The 17,841-nt window shown below is 40.0% G+C and overlaps 1 protein-coding gene across 1 annotated transcript in view; it reads right to left on the reverse strand.

Moving 5' to 3' along the window:
- Positions 1–16,819, reverse strand: part of RANBP3L (RAN binding protein 3 like) — a 43,033-nt gene extending 26,214 nt beyond the window's left edge. Inside the window, exon 1 of the mRNA XM_054583944.1 lies at positions 16,254–16,819. Within this exon, the coding sequence (XP_054439919.1) occupies positions 16,254–16,344 (91 nt within the window). The 5' untranslated portion in view covers positions 16,345–16,819. The remainder of the gene's footprint in view (positions 1–16,253) is intronic.
- Between the last annotated feature and the right edge of the window lie 1,022 nt (positions 16,820–17,841).

The following is a 17,841-nucleotide window of genomic DNA, read 5'->3' on the forward strand; positions in this document are numbered from 1 at the left end:
CCCCCATGTACCCGTTCTCAGGCTGCTTCTGGAGGAGGGGCTTTACCAAAACAGCCAGGAAACCAAGGGTCCAAGACACAGAGGAACCTACTGAAGAGAGACAGAGGCAGTCCCCAGAATGGCGGTGACGGCGGGGCCGAGAATGACGGAGCTCCCGGGATCGCAGGCAGCAGCCCAGCCCCACACGGGGAAGTCCCTGAGGAGACTCCAGGAGAGAAGTCTCCAAAAGGACGGAACTAAAACTAGTTGAATATGTCAAGTGTGAGAATATTTTGAAAGGATCTTTAGATGATTGAAGGAGAGTTCGGGAATTGACTGGTAGTAAATACACAGAATACTGAGAAAATGAAATGAAACGATGACACAATTATTAAATTCAAGGAAAATGCAAAGTTGGGCAAGAAAGGGAAAGTAATCATAAACCTTACATGGATCAATTGCAACAGTTTCATATAGTCACAATAGTTTCATATAGTCACAATACTGAACATTGATCTAATCAAAGTTGAGATACAACGATTTTGGGGAGATGGGGGAATAGTAAGTATGCATATGTGTGGTTGGAATGAGTATAGGATCCAGAGAAATCTGTGAAAGAGATACAAATTCATTCACAGTGGTAAGTCAGTAGTGCCTAAACACAAATACAGAGTCCCACAGAAGTAAGGCCTGCTTGAATGTGGTTGGTAGGGTAATAACATGGGTGTAATAATTTATAGTTTTAATTTGAACATTTTACCTAAAATGTCATTTAGTGTGCTTGAGGGTGATACTGTTATGTTATAGAATTACATGCTTATGATTTTGTAACAAAAGATTTTGTAATGAAAAGGGGTGTTATTTGTGCTGGATCCTTGCAAAACGCAATTGCACTAAAATGCCGGATATTTTGAGATACGGAGGTTACCACTTAGAGAAAGCTGTGGGGGTTGGGAGGGGTTGCCTCTGGAGACGGTGAAAAGAGAGAGCAAGGGGGAAGGTGGAGACAGCTGGTTTTCCCAGAATTGGAGAACCATTTGGTCCTTTAAACCTCATATATGTATAGCTAAAAAAATAAAAAATAAAATTTAAAAATAATTCCTTCCTACTGTAGTGTCAGACTCCCATAATTAAAGGACAAATCTCATGCTCCTTGCCAAAAATAGACTTTTTACTGAGTTACATTGCCTAGCGGGCAGGCATCCAATATCTTATTTCTGGGGCCCAACTGGTTTTTTTTGCATAGAAATAAAGGTGTGGGTGAGATGGATTCACCAAGCTCAGAATCCATATTTGACAGGCATTTTATGTTCTTGCCCTTCACCTTTATTCAAAATATTCCTCCAAGTCTCCAGATAAGAATTCAGCTAGAAAACTATGCATATATACAAGAGCTTGATTCTTTAGGATTCTAAAGTGTTAACAGTGAATATAAATTTCTTTTTTCCCCCTATAAAATATGTACCACAATCCCTCCCCTCCTCACCCCAAATTTTGGGTGGATAGCAAGGTCATGTCACTCCCCTTTATTCCCACATCTTTCCTTGGCACTCGGTCCCTGACAAACAAACTTACTGCATTGAGGAGAGTAACTGGAGGATTTTCTCGATGAATCATCTCCATGGAGGAGGTTTGAAAGGATCTCCTAAGCCGGACACAGAAGAGGAGGAGGAGACTGAGCACAGATACCTTTGGCTCAGAGTCCCGGGGGAGTGGGAGCAGGAGCTGCTGGGGGCCCCAAGTCTCTGCTAGCCAGCCCCTCCACCCCGGAGCCCTGCAAACTGCTTCTTGCTGCTCTTGTCGTTGATGGGGAGGTGAGAACCGAGTTCTCGCTGGACAGGCTACGGCAGCCAGGTCCTACGAGGCTATGGAAGCAGCCGTGGCAGGAAGGAGGGTGACAGCACCCCCACTGCAGAGGAGCGAGGCTGCCAAATGGGTCACCTCCACTTGCTCCCAGGACTGGAATTGGCCACTTGGACTGCAGCCCTGGCAGGCCCTGCATGTTCCCATCTCTTTCTCCCTGGACCTATCCCTGTGCCCCTGCCACATCCTCTTCTCTGATTCTCTTCCCACGGGCACTCCCCCATCCAGGCTCCGGTACTGTTCTTGACGGCCTTGTCCTCCTTCCCCTCCTTCGCTTGTGTCCAGCTGTCTGGTCAAAGCATGGAGTTTGGAGCTCTGAAGTCAGAGGATCCTAGAGCTGTGTTTTAAAAAACAAACAAAGATAATTACCCCAAGCCTGAACCTTTTCTCATCTCTTTCTGCATGTATTTTTAAAGGATTGTTAGGATCGAAACAGTGTATGCATGGGAGAGCCCCTACCATAGCTTCCCCTTGAAACTTTCTTGTAATAAAGCAGAATATCAGTGTCTATCAATCTATCCACCCACCCATTCATCTCCTGTATAGACAAATATCTTTATATAGAGCCAGACAAATACGTCCATATGTACATACATAGACACATAGCAACATACCAGGCTACAGGTTGCCGATCAAAGTGGGCCTCCCTTCCCTCACCTGCCCAGTCCTCTGTTATATGCCTCACCCTGCGACTCTTGCTAGCTCTGGAAGAAATGCCATGTTCTTCTTCAATGTTCTTTCGCTCATCACCTTATTCTTATCACTTCCCCTTGTTGAGCTCCTGTTTTCTTATGCTTTTTCTTTTTTTTTTTTTTTTTTTGTTTTTTTGGTATCAGGAAATTTCTGAAATCAAGCCATGGCCTATAATAGCTTTAGATATCTTTGCTCCTCAAAGTGTGGTCCAGAGAGACCAGCAATATTGACTGAGAGCTTGTAAGAAATGCAGACTCAGAGCCCCACACCCCAGACCTGCTGAATCAGAATCTGCGTTTTACAGGATCCCCAGGTGGTTTGTATGCGTATTTGAGAAGCAGTCTCCAGAGCACCTTCAGGTTTCTGTCCACTGAGACCAAGTTAAGGAAGTTGGCTGTGGAGACTCCTGGAGTTAGTGGCTAAACCTCCAAATATTCTGAGTAACTCGACAATTAATGAGAAAATAATTACTATTCAAACTGCATACTGTGGTTTCAATGTAACATGAAGTCAAGGGCTACTCTAAGGACTTAAAAAAAATACTTGTAGTAAGGATACTGAAATATTGAAATCAATCATTCAAATATTCTGCTTCATGGCAGGGGGGCGGGGGGTTGGAGGGTAGGGGGTGGAGGGACCAAGCAAAAAAATAAAAAGAACCCATGGACACGAACAACAAAGTGGTGATGGGCAGTGGGAGGCATGGTGGGGGGAGGTGGGAAAGAGTATGGGGGGATGAATGGTAATGGAAAAAATGCAATAAAAAACAAATTAAAAAACAAATATTCTATTTGAAGTAATTAATGTTTTTTTCCCTAATGCAAAAGCTTGTTTTCATAACATGCATGAAATCTGACTTTTTTCAAAAATTTTAAGCCAGTATCTGTACTTGTGGTTGTTAAATGTTAATTAAATGTTCATTTCTGCTAAGCAAAAATTTAGCTTGGAAGCATAAACTATGTCAGAAACATTTGTCATGGAACTAAGATTCTTCAACAAGAATTCGAAACACTGAAGTCTCAGCTGTAAACAATGATCTCTTCTGTAGAAAACACAGGCAAATCGTAGCAGGTGAAGAGACACGGAGTGTCTGGATCACAGTCTTGGTTTGTTTTTTTTTTAAAAAGAACAAACAAAAATCAAAGCTATATGAAAATACAGTTTTAAGAAACGGCAGATTGTAGTCCAGAAGAAAAAGGAATCCAGGTCAATTCACGAAGGAACCAAAAGCATGAAACATTCTGTGCTTATTTCTAGCCATATACAGAGGAACTCTAAAAATGCAAAAGGAATGAAACAAAGAACAGATTACCTACCAAAATATAAAATAAAAATAAGTCTTTACAAAAAGAGGTGGTAAGACCACAGAGTGACCTTGTTAACTGTGAAGAAACAGTCTCAATTCTGTTTTAGGAGATACTCTGGACCGACTTGAAGTTAAAATAACCAGGACCCTAGGGGGAAACCAAGGCAATTTCCACAGGAAGCCTCCAGGCTACCTGACAAAGCCCTAGTTCAACTTGAGACACAAGATAAATGCACTCTGCTGGGGTGATTCCAGCCCTGGCCATCCCTGCTTACATTATAACCTATTTTGTGTGCTATAAATACAAGCGTGTTGTAGTAAAGACAGCATCTGAGGTAAAGGGAGGAAAACACTTGATCCTTTTAATCCAATTCTAAATATTTTGAATTCCTCTAAGTTTTCATTGGAAAAACACTTCTCATCAATAGCATGCTAATAAAGAATTCACTCATTTTGAGAATGGGAATCATTTCAGAACAGGAAATTGAAGAAAATGATGTAAGTATCATCAATCCATTGAATACAGCCTTCATCACCCAGAGCTTTGTCTAATCCATCACATTTTCTGAACTCATCTGCTTTCTCATGCTGGCAATCTTTGAGGGATCTTTTCATAGTAAGTTGCAGACTCTAGACTCTTTCCTCCACTGGTTTGTACACTGGTCTAGATCTAGACAGAGACCGATTTTGAAAAACCAAGGCACAGAGATAATAAAAGGCTCTGATGAGAACAAGAATCAAGATATTCAAAGGTTGTGTCTGACATAGGCCTTGCTACCCTCCTGGAGACCCTGAAAAATTCTGGGTCAAAAGCATATTTACCCCAACCTCAACTTCAAACTCTGCTACTTAACCTATAATCCAGCTATATGTGAGGTCACATCAGCCAGTGACTTCATTGCACTGCCATTTTAGCATCTGACGATTTGCGCCAGCAATAATTCAACTGAAGAAAAATTCTTATTTCTTAAAGTCATTTACTTCATTCATGTCTTCAGAGAGAAGTTCACAGAGAATTTTAATGAAATCATTTGGTATAGAACATCTTGCTAAACCACTCTGTCCATCAAAATGCAGTGATGACAAAGAAAGTGGCTTTATATTCCTGAGTGTGTTCTGTAACTGACCCCAAAAGATATGGCCATCATGTTCAGTGATGAGTGACTTTTTAACAGACATCACAGCATATTCCATTAAATATGCCTATTGTTCCAATGTGAAAACATTACTCTTTGAATTGTTTCTTTATTTGATTATTTCTTTAGAAATTTAAATATTATTTATTTCTTGAATTATTGCTTTGTTCTTTCCTTTTAAAGTAACTCCCATAAGACATGGTTATACATGTCATGACTAGTCATTTACGCTTTGCCTTTTGAAATGCTCAGCAAGCTTCAGCTCTTATTACTTGATCTGATCCTCAAGGGCTAAGTTACTAAACACCTGGGCCATGAGAAAACTAAGGCTCGAAAATTATAGGATGTGCCCACACAACTAGGTCGCACAACTAGGACTTACAGGTCTGGTACTAAACATCTGAGTGCTGATTGCAAATCTAATGCTTTTTCCTGTAAAAAAAAAAAAAAAAAAAAAAAAAAAAAAAAGGCGTGGTGGGGTGGTGCTCCTTCCCGGCTTCCATTGCACATTAACTGACGATTTTACAGCTTCTTCCCTCCCAGTGTGGTGATACGCCCAGGCTGTGATAGCCCTTCTGCTGCCTCAGTCTGTACCAGTTGGTTGCGATGTGATCCCAGGCTGTGTAAGGCATTCTGAACTTTTATTTTGCCCTCTGTAAACACTGCAAGGTGCTTCACTTATTCTTGCCCTTTTCTGTTCATATTAGCTTTAAAGAGGTTTGTTCAAGAATGGCAGCAGACCAATGGCGTGGTGAGTCCAGCAATTTAAAATCTCCTTGTCAAATTTTTTTCTGCCCCTGGCAAAAATAACTCAGAAGACTGTATTACTTTAGACAGAACATATCCATTTCTTGATAATTTGACGGTGTTATTAGATTTATCTATAAATAAAACTATTGTGATAAAGTTGCTTGCAATCTGTGATGACCTGAATATGTTGACTGTTGACGGGAGTAGCAGTTCTGCTCTTTTTCTACAGTGTGTCTTTGCTTGTGCCAGCAGGGTAATGACGATGCAGACTATGTCCTGGGGTGTGCTTGGTCAGGTCGGTACCATTTGGAAATACATATTTCATTTGACAGCATTTATCAATCACATATTTTCCCCTCAGAGCAACTTGCGGTATAAAAATGCTCCATATGTTAGAAACAGGTCCCTCCATTTTGCTGAGGGAGGAGAAAATTGACACCTAGCCTAGGTTTCATGGCCTGTTGAAGATAAACATTGGGCAGGTGCGTGCACAGATTTAAAATGATCTCTTAGAGTTAATTTGAAGAAATTCTCCAGTATTTTATGTACTCCTAAAATTAAAGGAGGTGATTTTGACACAAAATATCATACTGGTAAGAATTAAATCTCTTCACAAAGACTCTTTGCAAGTCAATAGAGCTTCCTATATTGAATTTAGATCCATTCAAGCCCTTCCTTGTCAGTCAAGGAGCACATTATTTTAAAATTACTTCCTACAGTCCAAGGGCACAGGCCAGATAGAGAAGCTTGATTGCAACGTCTCCCAATTCCAAATCTCTTTTCCTTAAAAGCGTTCCCCTTTGTCCTGAATCTCTGAGCAGGCACAAGAAAAGGCTCCTTGTTTTCCCATCTTCGCAGCCATAAGAGGACGTTATTCCAGTGAGGCGAGCAGGAAGAAAGGAGAGAGCTGCGTCCCAGCCGCTCCCAGGCCGGGAAGGCCTGGCCCTGCTTCTCGTGGGAGCCCGCAGAGGCGGCGGCCTGGCGCTCGCCCCCGCAGGAGGGGCTGCCGGCCCGGGCACCCGGCTGAGCAGGGATGCCGGGGCCTGCTGGGGGCTCCGCACAGGCAGCCCCTCGCGTGGGTTTAGAACTAGTCTGGGTTCTCCCCGTCCAGAGACAGTGGTTCAGCATGCTAAAGAAAATTGCGAGAGAAAAACTTCGACTTTTTATAACATTTATAAATTTGTAAGACTTGAAAAATTCTCAAGAAAACTGAAAACAATCCTTTATGTTTCTTTTCTTTCCTTTAGGCTTTCATGATCATTGAAGTATTGTAAGTCAAGGTGAAAGGAGTAGAGGAGATGCTGTAATTTTGTGATGTCTCTTTAATAAGTTGTTTTTGGTTTTTTGGGGTTTTTTTTTTTTTATTGTGGGAAGATATACCTAACATAAAATTTACCATTGTAACCATTTCAAATGCAGAGTTGAGAGACATGAGGTATATTCGCATTGATGTGTTAACTAATGCCACCATCCGTCTCGAGAACGTCTTCCATCATCCCAAACTGAAGCTCTGGGCCTGCGAAACACTGACTCTGGTGCCAATCTCCCCCCAGCCCTTGGTAACCACGATCCTAATTCCTGACTACCCTAGGTACCTCACATAAGTGGAATCATACAATATTTGTCTCTGGGGGTCTGACTTACTTCACTTAGCATAATGTCTTCAAGGCTCATCCACATTGTAGCATATATCAGAATTTCATTTCTTGTTCAGGCTGAATAATATTCTATTGTATGTATATACCATCTTTTGGACCTTTTTTCAGTCAGCTTTTCCTCACGTGCCTTCTTCTCCTTTCTTTGCTTCCATTTGGCCCCGTGGACACCACCACCTCTCTGACACCACCGTCTTCATTGCCTCCCTACACAGATTTTTCTCCCTTCCCGGATCCCATTTCTCCTTTCCCCCATCCCTTACATACTCATCATTTTCTCTACATGATCAACATGAGGATCCTTACACGCCAAGTAACTATTTTTTATGCCTATTTTTTTAAGTGAGGCAAAACAATTTTTTCTCATTTAAATTTTTTAAAACCATGGCAAATGCTTTTAATAACGTTGGCCCTTATATCGTAAGTTCCTTAGACAGATATGAATGGAAGTGTAGTCCCAGATTCCTGCATTAACTACTAACTTTGAGTAGGTCACTTCTCTGGTGTCAGTTTTCTAGTAGGTAAATCAGCTGTACAATGTGATCTTTGAAACCCTGACATTCAGGGACTTATGAATATCATGCAGTTGGATGAACTTTTGAGGAAAAACATATTTATTTATTTAGTGAACATTAATTGCCGCTGTGAGCAAAGTAATGGGGCAATAACAATACTGTGCATCTAAGCCTTAACATGTGAGAAATGCTCACAAAGCTAGAAAGAAGTTTGGCACACATACTGTGGTATTTTTTGAAGATTTGTTCTCTCTTTTTTTATCATTAAATTTGTGGCTTGTTGTTTTCTACTAGTCCCCCTAAACCTACTTTGCTATGTCCCGTTATCAAAACAATCACTTCTGCTAATTAATTTTAACTTATTCAATTTTCAAGAAGAAAAAATGGGTGGGGTGGAGGGATTGAGCAAAAAAGAAAAAAAGAGAAAGAACTCCCGGACACTGAGAGCAGTGTGGTGACTGTGGGGGCGGGGGCGGGTGAAAACATTATGGTCTAGGGGGATAAATGATGATGGAAAAAAATTAAAAATAATAACAAAAGAAAAAAAAGACAAATAACACCAAGACTTGAATCTGTACTTGATAGTGAAGCTCCTTATAACACAATTGCTCTTATTAAACAAATAGAACCCCATAATCTATAGTTCTAGTACGTGTTTTACCCATGCTCAGTTTATAAAAACATATATGCACACAAACTTTTATCTGTAACTTAATTTCTTTGCAGACAACTAAAGTTTCACATGGCCAACCCTAGACCAAAATGTTCCATTTCCAACAAAGACTTTCTCCTTTTTTCACTCTTTCCTCTCTACACTGCAACAACATTCCTCCTTGTTACAAATTCTCTTTTCTCACAAGAATTTGTTTATACTGAATTCTTTACATGTTCTGATTATAAGTTCTTTTTCAGATCAATGTGTCATAAATATTTTCTCCAGTTCTTTTATTGACATTTCTTTTAAAGAACTGATATTTTTAATGATAATCTAATTTATCTATTTTTTAGAGTTGATACTTTTTGTGTATGGTTAAACACTGACTATTCTAAGTTTGGGAAAATATTTTTCTATGTTTTCTTCCAGAATCTTATAGATTTAGCTTTTGTGTTTTAGTCATATTTCACCTCAAATTAATTTCTGTGTAAAGTAGGTAATGAGGTTCATTTTTTAGTCATATGTTTTTCTATTTGTTCCAGGACTGTTACAGAAAAGACTATTTTTTCCTTCTTTGAATTATCTTGATGTGTTTGTCAAAAATCTACTGACCAGACATGAAAGGGTCAATTTATGCACTTCCTCTTCTATTTCAGTGATTTGCTTTCCTTATACCAACATTATATCACCTTGCTTATTATAGCTTGAAATGCAAAGTGCAAGTTGTCAACTTTGTTCTTCTTTTTTCAAGATTGACTTAGCAATTCTAGGGCCTTTGCATTTTCTTATACATTTTTAAATGGCTTGTCAATTGAAAAAAAGAGTCTGCTGGAATTTTGACTGGGATGGCTTTGACTCTCTAAACCAATTTGAGGAAAACTGACATCTTAATAATATCGAACCTTTCGATTCACGTACTTAGCTCAATCTCCCTTGGCTTCTTTGTGCAACATTTATTTGTTTTAACTGTACAGGTCTTGCAACATATTTTGTTACATCAACTCATAAGTATTTCCTTTTTCCATTAAAATAGTACTTTCAAATTTCAATTTTTAATTATTCCTTGCTAATATATAGCAATATAATTTTGTTTTTTGTATATTGACTTTGCATGCTGTTACCTTGTGGCTTTGGTAAACTCATTTATTAATTTATTTTTTTCTTCAGTAGAGTCCTAAGGATTTTCTACACTATCAATCATCTGTAAATAAAGATTGTCATACCTCTTTTTATTCAATATGTAAGCTTTTTTTAAACTTAGTATACTGGTTAGAACCTCCAGTCCTATTCCAGAATGTTAAATAGAAGTGATTATATTGGATACAGAGAAAAAAAAGAAAGGTTTTTGTTTTATTTTTTTAGGTCCAACTTCAGAAATGTAACTGGGGATGGCTTTGGGCAGCTATGGCTTTTTAAAAAATGGTGGTAAATCACACATACCATAAAATTTACCATCTTAATTATTTTTAAGTGTACAGTTCAGTAGCGTTAAGTACATTCACATTGTTGTGCAATCAAACTCCAGAACTCTCTTCAGAGAACTCTCTTCAACTCTCTATACCATTACACAGTAACTCACCGTTCTGCTTTTTGTCTGTGTGAATGAATACTGTACATAATTCCTGTTAGTAGAATCATACAGTATTTGTCTTTGTTTGATTAACTTATTTTACTTAGCATAATGTCCTCATCATTCATCCATGTTGTAGCATATGTCAGAATTTCCTTTCTTTTTAAAACTGAATAATATCCCATCGTATGTACATACCACAGTTTGTCTATCCATTCATTTGTCAGTGGGCATGTAAGTTGCCTCCACCTTTTGGCTATTATAAATAGTGCTGCTATGAGCACTAGGGCGCAAGTTTGAGTCCCTGCTTCCACTCCTTATGGTACCTGTATTTTGCCATGTATACTGTGCACTTTTTGACTGAATTTTTGAGGGAAAAATAAGGATGCCCATTATCCATGGGAATTAGTACTAAACATGGGTACATATTAGATATGGTAAAATACAGTATATACCCAGAAATAAAATTGCTGGATCATAGAGCAATTCTGTCTTTAGTCCTTCAGGAACTGCCATACTATTTTCCACAGCAGATGCACCACTTTGCTTTCCCATCAACACTGCATAAGCATTCTAATTTCTCCACATTCTTGACAACACTTTTTACCTTCTAATTTTTTTTTATGGTAACCATTCTAATGAGTGTGAGGTGGGAAAATGAAGTTTAAACCATTACATATATTTTCCGAATCTTCACATATGTGCCATTTACTAAGGAGGCTTATTCCAGAAAGCATTCCTGTACTGGGGGGGAGCTTTCCTGTACTGGCGTGTCCAGTGGGAACAGGATAAAGTCTAATAGAATATGAGTTTTTAAATTATTTTTAAATGGCCTATGTTTGTTTCTACCAATCTGTGCCTTTAAATGCCAGTAATGACTTTGCAGATAGAACAAAGTTATGTGAGCCTCTTTGAGGCTCCGTTTTGGTGGAATAAAAACAGAAATACATGCAGGCCTTCTTCCTTTTGTCCTAGTTCATTTAACTATGCGTCACCCAAAAGATGTCATGCTCTCTGTGTAGCAGCCCTACTTTAGAATCACACCAAGAAAGAGCTAATACAAGTCCATGTTAAGATACATAATGTGTATATTTTTTATGTTATCTTTTCATATAAAAGGCATTATTTAGTTATATAGCATTTATGGATTCCCTTTCTTATGGCTGTATCTTCATCCCCCAACACCTAAATTCTTTAGAAGTTCTAAATTAAGTACAGTCATGAATGTGCACAGAATGTATTCAAGGCAAGTAGTGCACTCAAAACAATCTAAATTCAATTTGATTCCTATGGTTTAGATTCAGAGCAAATTTCATGGCAGTAAACAGTCACTGCTTAGCTTTTATATTTATATTTGCTACGTTCTCAGCTAGATTCTGTGTCGTCATAAACCCACAAGAGGGGTATGGCTAAGGTCAGAATATTATGAAATCAAATCACTTTTTCCTTCTCCCAAAAAGTTGGAAAAGTATCATTAGCTTACTTGTTATTGCTGAATTCCTCAGAAAAGACATGATTGAAAACTTCGGCAGAAATCATCTTTACATTTCCAGTGTCTAAGATATAGCATCCGGCACTTTGTCAGTATTCAGTAGAAATTACTGAATAAATAAATGGATGAGGGCAGGAATTATTGAATAAATAAATGGTTGAGGGCATTAATCTGTATTTCATGACTTGCAGAAAACTCTTGATATTAAATACAGAACATATCCAGAAATTCATGGCTGAAGTGTAATATAGTGAAGACTATATCTGGTCTTTGTCCCCCCATTTCTTGCGCAGAACTCCAAAGACCCTTTGAATTTCTGGACCAATAGTTGTGTGTCTTTGCTATGCTGTTGAGGTAACTCACAGGAGGCCCTTGGACTGTTTCAAGGGAAGAGCTGGACACACCAGAAAGACCAGGCAAGTATTTCGAGGGCAGGAACTTCCAGCCCTACCCGGGCTCTCCAGGGAGAGAAGAAACTGGAGATTGATTCAGCTGTGGCCAATGATTTGTGTCAAGCAGCCTAAGTCATGAAATCCCATATAAAAATTCTGAACACTGAGCTTAGTGGAGCTTCCTGGTTGGTGAACTTACCGAGGCACTGGGAGAGTGGTGGGCTTTGACTTCGTGGGGACAGAAGCTCCTGTGACCCCCTTGGACCTCTCCCCCTGTACCTCTCCATCTGGCTGTTCACTTGTATCCTTTGTAATAAAACAGCGCTTATACGTACAGAGCTTTGTTGAGCCCTGTGAGTTGTTCCAGCAAACTATCAAACCTGAGAGAGTTAGGGGAAGCCTTGAATTTGTAGATCTCCAGACGAAAGTGCAGGTGGCTTGGAGACACCTGAAATTCGTAGCTGGCATTTGCAGCGGGGCAGTCTGGTGAGACCGAGCCCTTAACTTCTGGAGTCTTCACTGACTCTGGGTAGTGTCAGAGTGAAATTGAATTGTAGGAAACCCGGCTGGTGTCAGAGAATTGGTGTCAGAGCACACAAAGGAGATCATGAGGAAACCCAACACATCTTCAGTATCTGCAGAGAACTTTCTCTGATATGGATCAAAGAAAAAAAAAATTTTAACACTAGGAATCATAGATTTATAAGACAGCTATATGCAGCAAAAAATGCATTAAAAGTAACCCTTAATAACTACATAACCTTGGTAAAATTACTTGACCTTGAGTGTTCCCAGTTTCCACATTTTTAAAAATGAGGATAATGATGCCCACTTGTAATAGCTAATTTTGTGTTAACTTGGCTGCACCATAGAGCCAGATATTTGGTCAAATATTATCCTGGATGTTTCTGTGATGGTCTTTTTGAATGAGATTTACATTTAAATCGGTGAACTTTGAGTAAAGCAGATTGCCCTCCATAATGCTGGTGGGCCTCATTCAACCTGCTGAACGTCTGAAGGTCTGGCTGGAGCAAAAGACTGAGCTGCTCTGAGCAAGAAGTAATTCTACCAGCAGACGACCTTCAGACTTCAGCTGCAACACTGGTTGGCCCTTTGCATGAGTGTCCAGATATTGGATTTGCCAGCCTCCATAATCGTTTGAGTCAATTTCTTAAAATAAATCTCTCTCTCTCTCATATATATCTTTGTCTCTCTACATACACACACATACACACACACACACCCCCTACTAACTGTGTTTCTCTGGAGAACTGTGACTACTACACTACTTTACCTGGTTGTCATGAGAATTAAACAAGGCAATGTATTTGAAACCACTTTGTAAATTTTAAGCATTATAAAACATAAGAATGGTTATGTCTGCCTAGAACATAAAATGTGTACTGAAGATTGTTGAGACTTTATAGACATGTAAATTAATGTTTATAGATGTGGTCCTACATCAATGTTATAGATAAATGGATTTAAAATATTAAAGAAGAAGCTACAAGACAGCAACAAGTAGGGAGTGAGCCTACCGAACTTCTGATACAGTGTCCATTGCCTTAGCATGGAACTCCATGTGGAGTAGAAGCCACAGCTTAGCTGGCTTAGTTCAACTAGCACATCCAGCACTGACGCATTGCATAGTCATTGTCCTGAAAATTGCTGAAGAATAAGTAACTTTTATCTATATGATCACCCCAAAAGTACATTTCTGTGAGTGACTAGGTGGCAAGAGTCTACTACCTCAGAATTAACATTGGAAAAGGATGTCTGTTTTAAGTCTGGTCATGCCCTTTGAAGAGCTGAATGTCCATTGATCAGGGTCTGTGTGTGGAATGAAAGGTCTGGAACCTCGGGCTGACTCAGGGGAGCAAAGCCACTGACCCAGATGTCTCCGTGAATAAACCCACAGCCAGAACTCACTCTGAAACAAACGGATTTGCTTCCTTGAACTTTTCTGAACTTTGCATGACAGCAAGTGCAAATACAGCTTAGAGGAAAAATCAGGGTCACTGCCCCAAATGAATACTTTTAAACTCAAGAACAGTCACTGTAATGCTATTTAACAATGTAACAAACACTGCCCGTGGTCACTTGTCATCTCAGATTTCTCGGTGACATTTCTTGTAGCCGTCAACTGTCAGTCTGGGTTGCATTAGTGTGCTTCAAAACTTTATGTATTGTGGTTTACGTGGGCAGATATTTTGAGAGTCGGCTGTGGAAGAATATGGCTGTTTTTAAAACATTCTGGGCAAAAGCTCCAGTCTGAGAAAGGAGATCAGACTTTTGGTCTTGTTGGTATTTTGGGAAGTATGTCATCGTAATGATATTTCCAGGCTGCTCTGGACAGGGCCAGTAAGGGAGGGACCAGCAAGACAGCCTGCCTTAAAGTAAAACAACAAGGGACACTATTTTCTGCTCATAAAATTGGGAAAGAACTCTTAAAATAATACCCACTTTACTGAGAATATATTCCTATGCAGTTGATTGGAGGACCAGTTGGCCAAACAAACTAACCAAAAAAATCCCCCAAAACTTGAAACTATGCATATTTTTTCACCTTGAAGAATGGATCCCAATAAAATAATTTTGTCTCTGGAATGACTTACCCATTAGTTTATATTAAACACAGTGTTGTTTGTAATAGTAAAAAACTGGAAATCAATAAAATGTCTAACAGTAGAGAATTGCCTAAAGGAATTTTGCTGTATCCATGTGAAGGAATATATACGACTGTTAAAAATAATGTCGTAGAAGAATATGTAATGGCATGGAAATTTGTCCACGATCTATTTTCAAGTTAAAAATCAGTTTACAAAACATGTACAAAATCTATTTTTATTTAAAAATCACACAAGCGAATAATCTGTACAGGTGCATAGAAGAAAAGGCTAAAAGACTACCCATCCGAATGTTAATAGCAACTATCTTTGGGTGGTGATTTTTACCATCTCCTTGATGCTACCCCCAGCAAACCTTTTATAAGAAGTATCACGTCATTTTAAAATATTTCAAACAAAACACCTATGATGAATTAGAATTGCCTACTGCTAGGGGAGCAAGAATGCTGTATAGCCCAGGCACATGCCGGGACTTTAATTGTGAAGCAGTTAGTTCAAACAAATTTACATGAGCCTTGATGGCACAGTGTGGTCTTAAAGGTTTTCTTTGCTTTTATTAAATATAAAGTATTTTCTGCCCACGTTATGCTAAGCCTTGTACAGCATGCAGTCCATGTGCAGGGAAGTGGCCTGATATATTCACACATATGGCAGCGCCCAGATGCCACCTTGGAAACAGGAGGTTTCAGTCCTTGAGCCAACACTCTCCATGCCACTGAAACCTAACCTGTGTCTGTGGAAAAATGAATGAAGAGCTCATGGCCCAGACGCCTACGTGGTCAGATCCATCACAGGTTACTGAGAAGTTATCCATGTCTGGGGTAAATCCTTCATCTCTGGAGGCCGAGGAGTCATCTGTGACAGCAGCCAGCCTTTTCTACAAGTGTCCTTTGCTGTCCCTGACAGAATGGATTGGCAGGATCATCTTGTCTGCTCCTGTCAACCACCTGCCATTAACTGAGGCAGCTGGCTGGACAGTGGACTTGAAACTTTAATAAGACTGAGAGTGAAAATGGCCGCAAGGCAGATGGGTCAGTCTGAATGGGGGCCCACGTCACGTGAAACGAGAGGCTTTTCCCAGCCCAACTCCAGCTGCTCCCAGACACACGAGGGAAAGAGCCAAGAAGATATTTATTTTGCCCACAGATGAGTAAGGCAGAGATCCAGACAAATTTAACCTTAAACTCTGAGTCTAAAAGTGCGCCATTCAAGGCAGGACAAGGGAGAGGGTTCCAGGCTCACTTACAGCTGCTCTCGGCGAACTGCCGCTGCAGCTGGCTCAGCCTCGCCTGGAAGGAAGCTTTGAATTACACAAAATCTAGCATATTCTAGAAAAATGACAGTGGCTAGACGTTTACGCACATAAGCTTCAGAATGACAACTCCAAAGAATATATACTCTTAATCGTATCCCACAGCCCCTTAAAAACCAATAGCGAATCCAAGTCAACCCACTCTCATGCATCACTATTATGACTATTCTCAGAGCTTAAAAATGGAAGACGGTCAAGCATTTTACAACCAGAGATTCCCCAGCTACGCCCCCAGCTTGCCACTCTTCCAGGAATACAAAGGACGGGGCGGTTGCAGGATGCACAGCTCTTCAGCCTGACTGACTCACCTTGCTGCTGCTCGTCCCCCGGAAGCTTCAGCCTGCAGGTGTGCAAACCGTGGAACAGGTGGCTGCTGCTGTCACTTTGCATAGCAGACATGGTACTGGCAGTTTCACTACGGCTGCAGTATCACTAGGGCATTTCCTTTCCTGGGCCAGTCACCAGAAATGCTCTTCACAAGACACCCAGACCCACAGAGGTGCATCCAGGTCCTGTCCTTGTGGGTAAAGCATTCACTTCTCTAATAAATCTCCAGGTGTTTCCCAGCCATGATTCTTAAACTAAATATTCACCAATATAACTGCCCCTACATATAAAGATGCCAGTGCATTGGAATAAAAACTCTTCTTTCATTTCAAAGCATACTGAAACTTCCCCCCCTTATAGTATAAAATCCTACACAGGAACTATTTCTAACAGATTACAGTTTGAGCATTTTTTGATTCCTTCTGCTGATATGAAATCGAACTCCCTGTGTATTTAGAGAGGAGTGCTAGAGTAATGTATATATACACAAGGGGGGAAAAAAGTTCTGCTGAGTTAAATCAAGTGATTTCTAAGCCTGGTCTGCGTTACCCTCCTAGGCAGCTGAAAGTGAACAGTTCTTAAGGGAGTCTGGAAGGAGGAGGAGCCCAGTGGGCTGGGCTGATTAGCATAAAGAGGCAGGCAAGAAATGGCTTTGGAATTGCTTTGAATAATAGTGACCAAAGCAGGGATTCTAAAAAGATGCCCTGACATTACAGTAATCCCATATCTGGCTCCTGCTGCTTTGTTTGTAATTAAAACAAAAGCTCAAAGCAGGGGTTTATGCCGCATGGCTATTTGTCTGCACATAGGAAATCTGAAGGGTATGACTGGTACTAAAAATGAGCTCATGGAAATGTACTGCTGGGATTTTCAATTTCTGTAAACACCTTAGACTCTGCAGAGATGGGCAGTTAGTTATAGAGCAGCCTGTCTGCCAATGTAACTATTTGGAGTTCTGGAAGAAAAATAAACACACGAAACGTTATCTTTGCAGAGATCTAGCTCTGTTTCCCCTTAGATTTTCTATTGCTACTTCTAGGTCATAAGACAAAGCTATTTCCAGTGAGGGGTTTTGGTGCAGAAAAACCATATTTCATTGAAATAATAGCATATTCATGAATGTTTTAAAATAGCCCCCAAACAGCTTTCATTTAACTTGGGAGCTTACTGCCCCTGAAGTCATAATGAATGTGGTAGGTTCTGCCCTTCAAGATTCACAGCGATTTGTAGATTTAAACAGGAGGTAGGGAAGTAAAGGAGGAAGGCAGAGCTCTTTAGCCTTCATGTTTGGATCCTGCAGCTTCCTGTGCATATTTGGAAATTGGTGCTAAACTAAAAATTTACTCCCTAGCTGGATCTGAGTGGGCATCCTCATTTTACTTTGAGGCATTAATGATTTGCCAAACATACTCTAAGCTATGAAAACTCATGAAATGGGTGATTGCTCTTTTATACTTTTTTATGCCACAAGAGCATATAGAATAACATTAGATGTTTCAGCCATAGTATCCATCAGCTGTAACCAGCCATGGTCCTTACTCTTCAGAAACACCACCAGGTTAGTAGTTC

Source organism: Pteronotus mesoamericanus, unplaced genomic scaffold (genome assembly GCF_021234165.1).
Source record: "Pteronotus mesoamericanus isolate MK-2021 breed Mesoamerican mustached bat unplaced genomic scaffold, CSHL_Meso_final contig_75, whole genome shotgun sequence".
Lineage (NCBI taxonomy): Eukaryota > Metazoa > Chordata > Mammalia > Chiroptera > Mormoopidae > Pteronotus > Pteronotus mesoamericanus.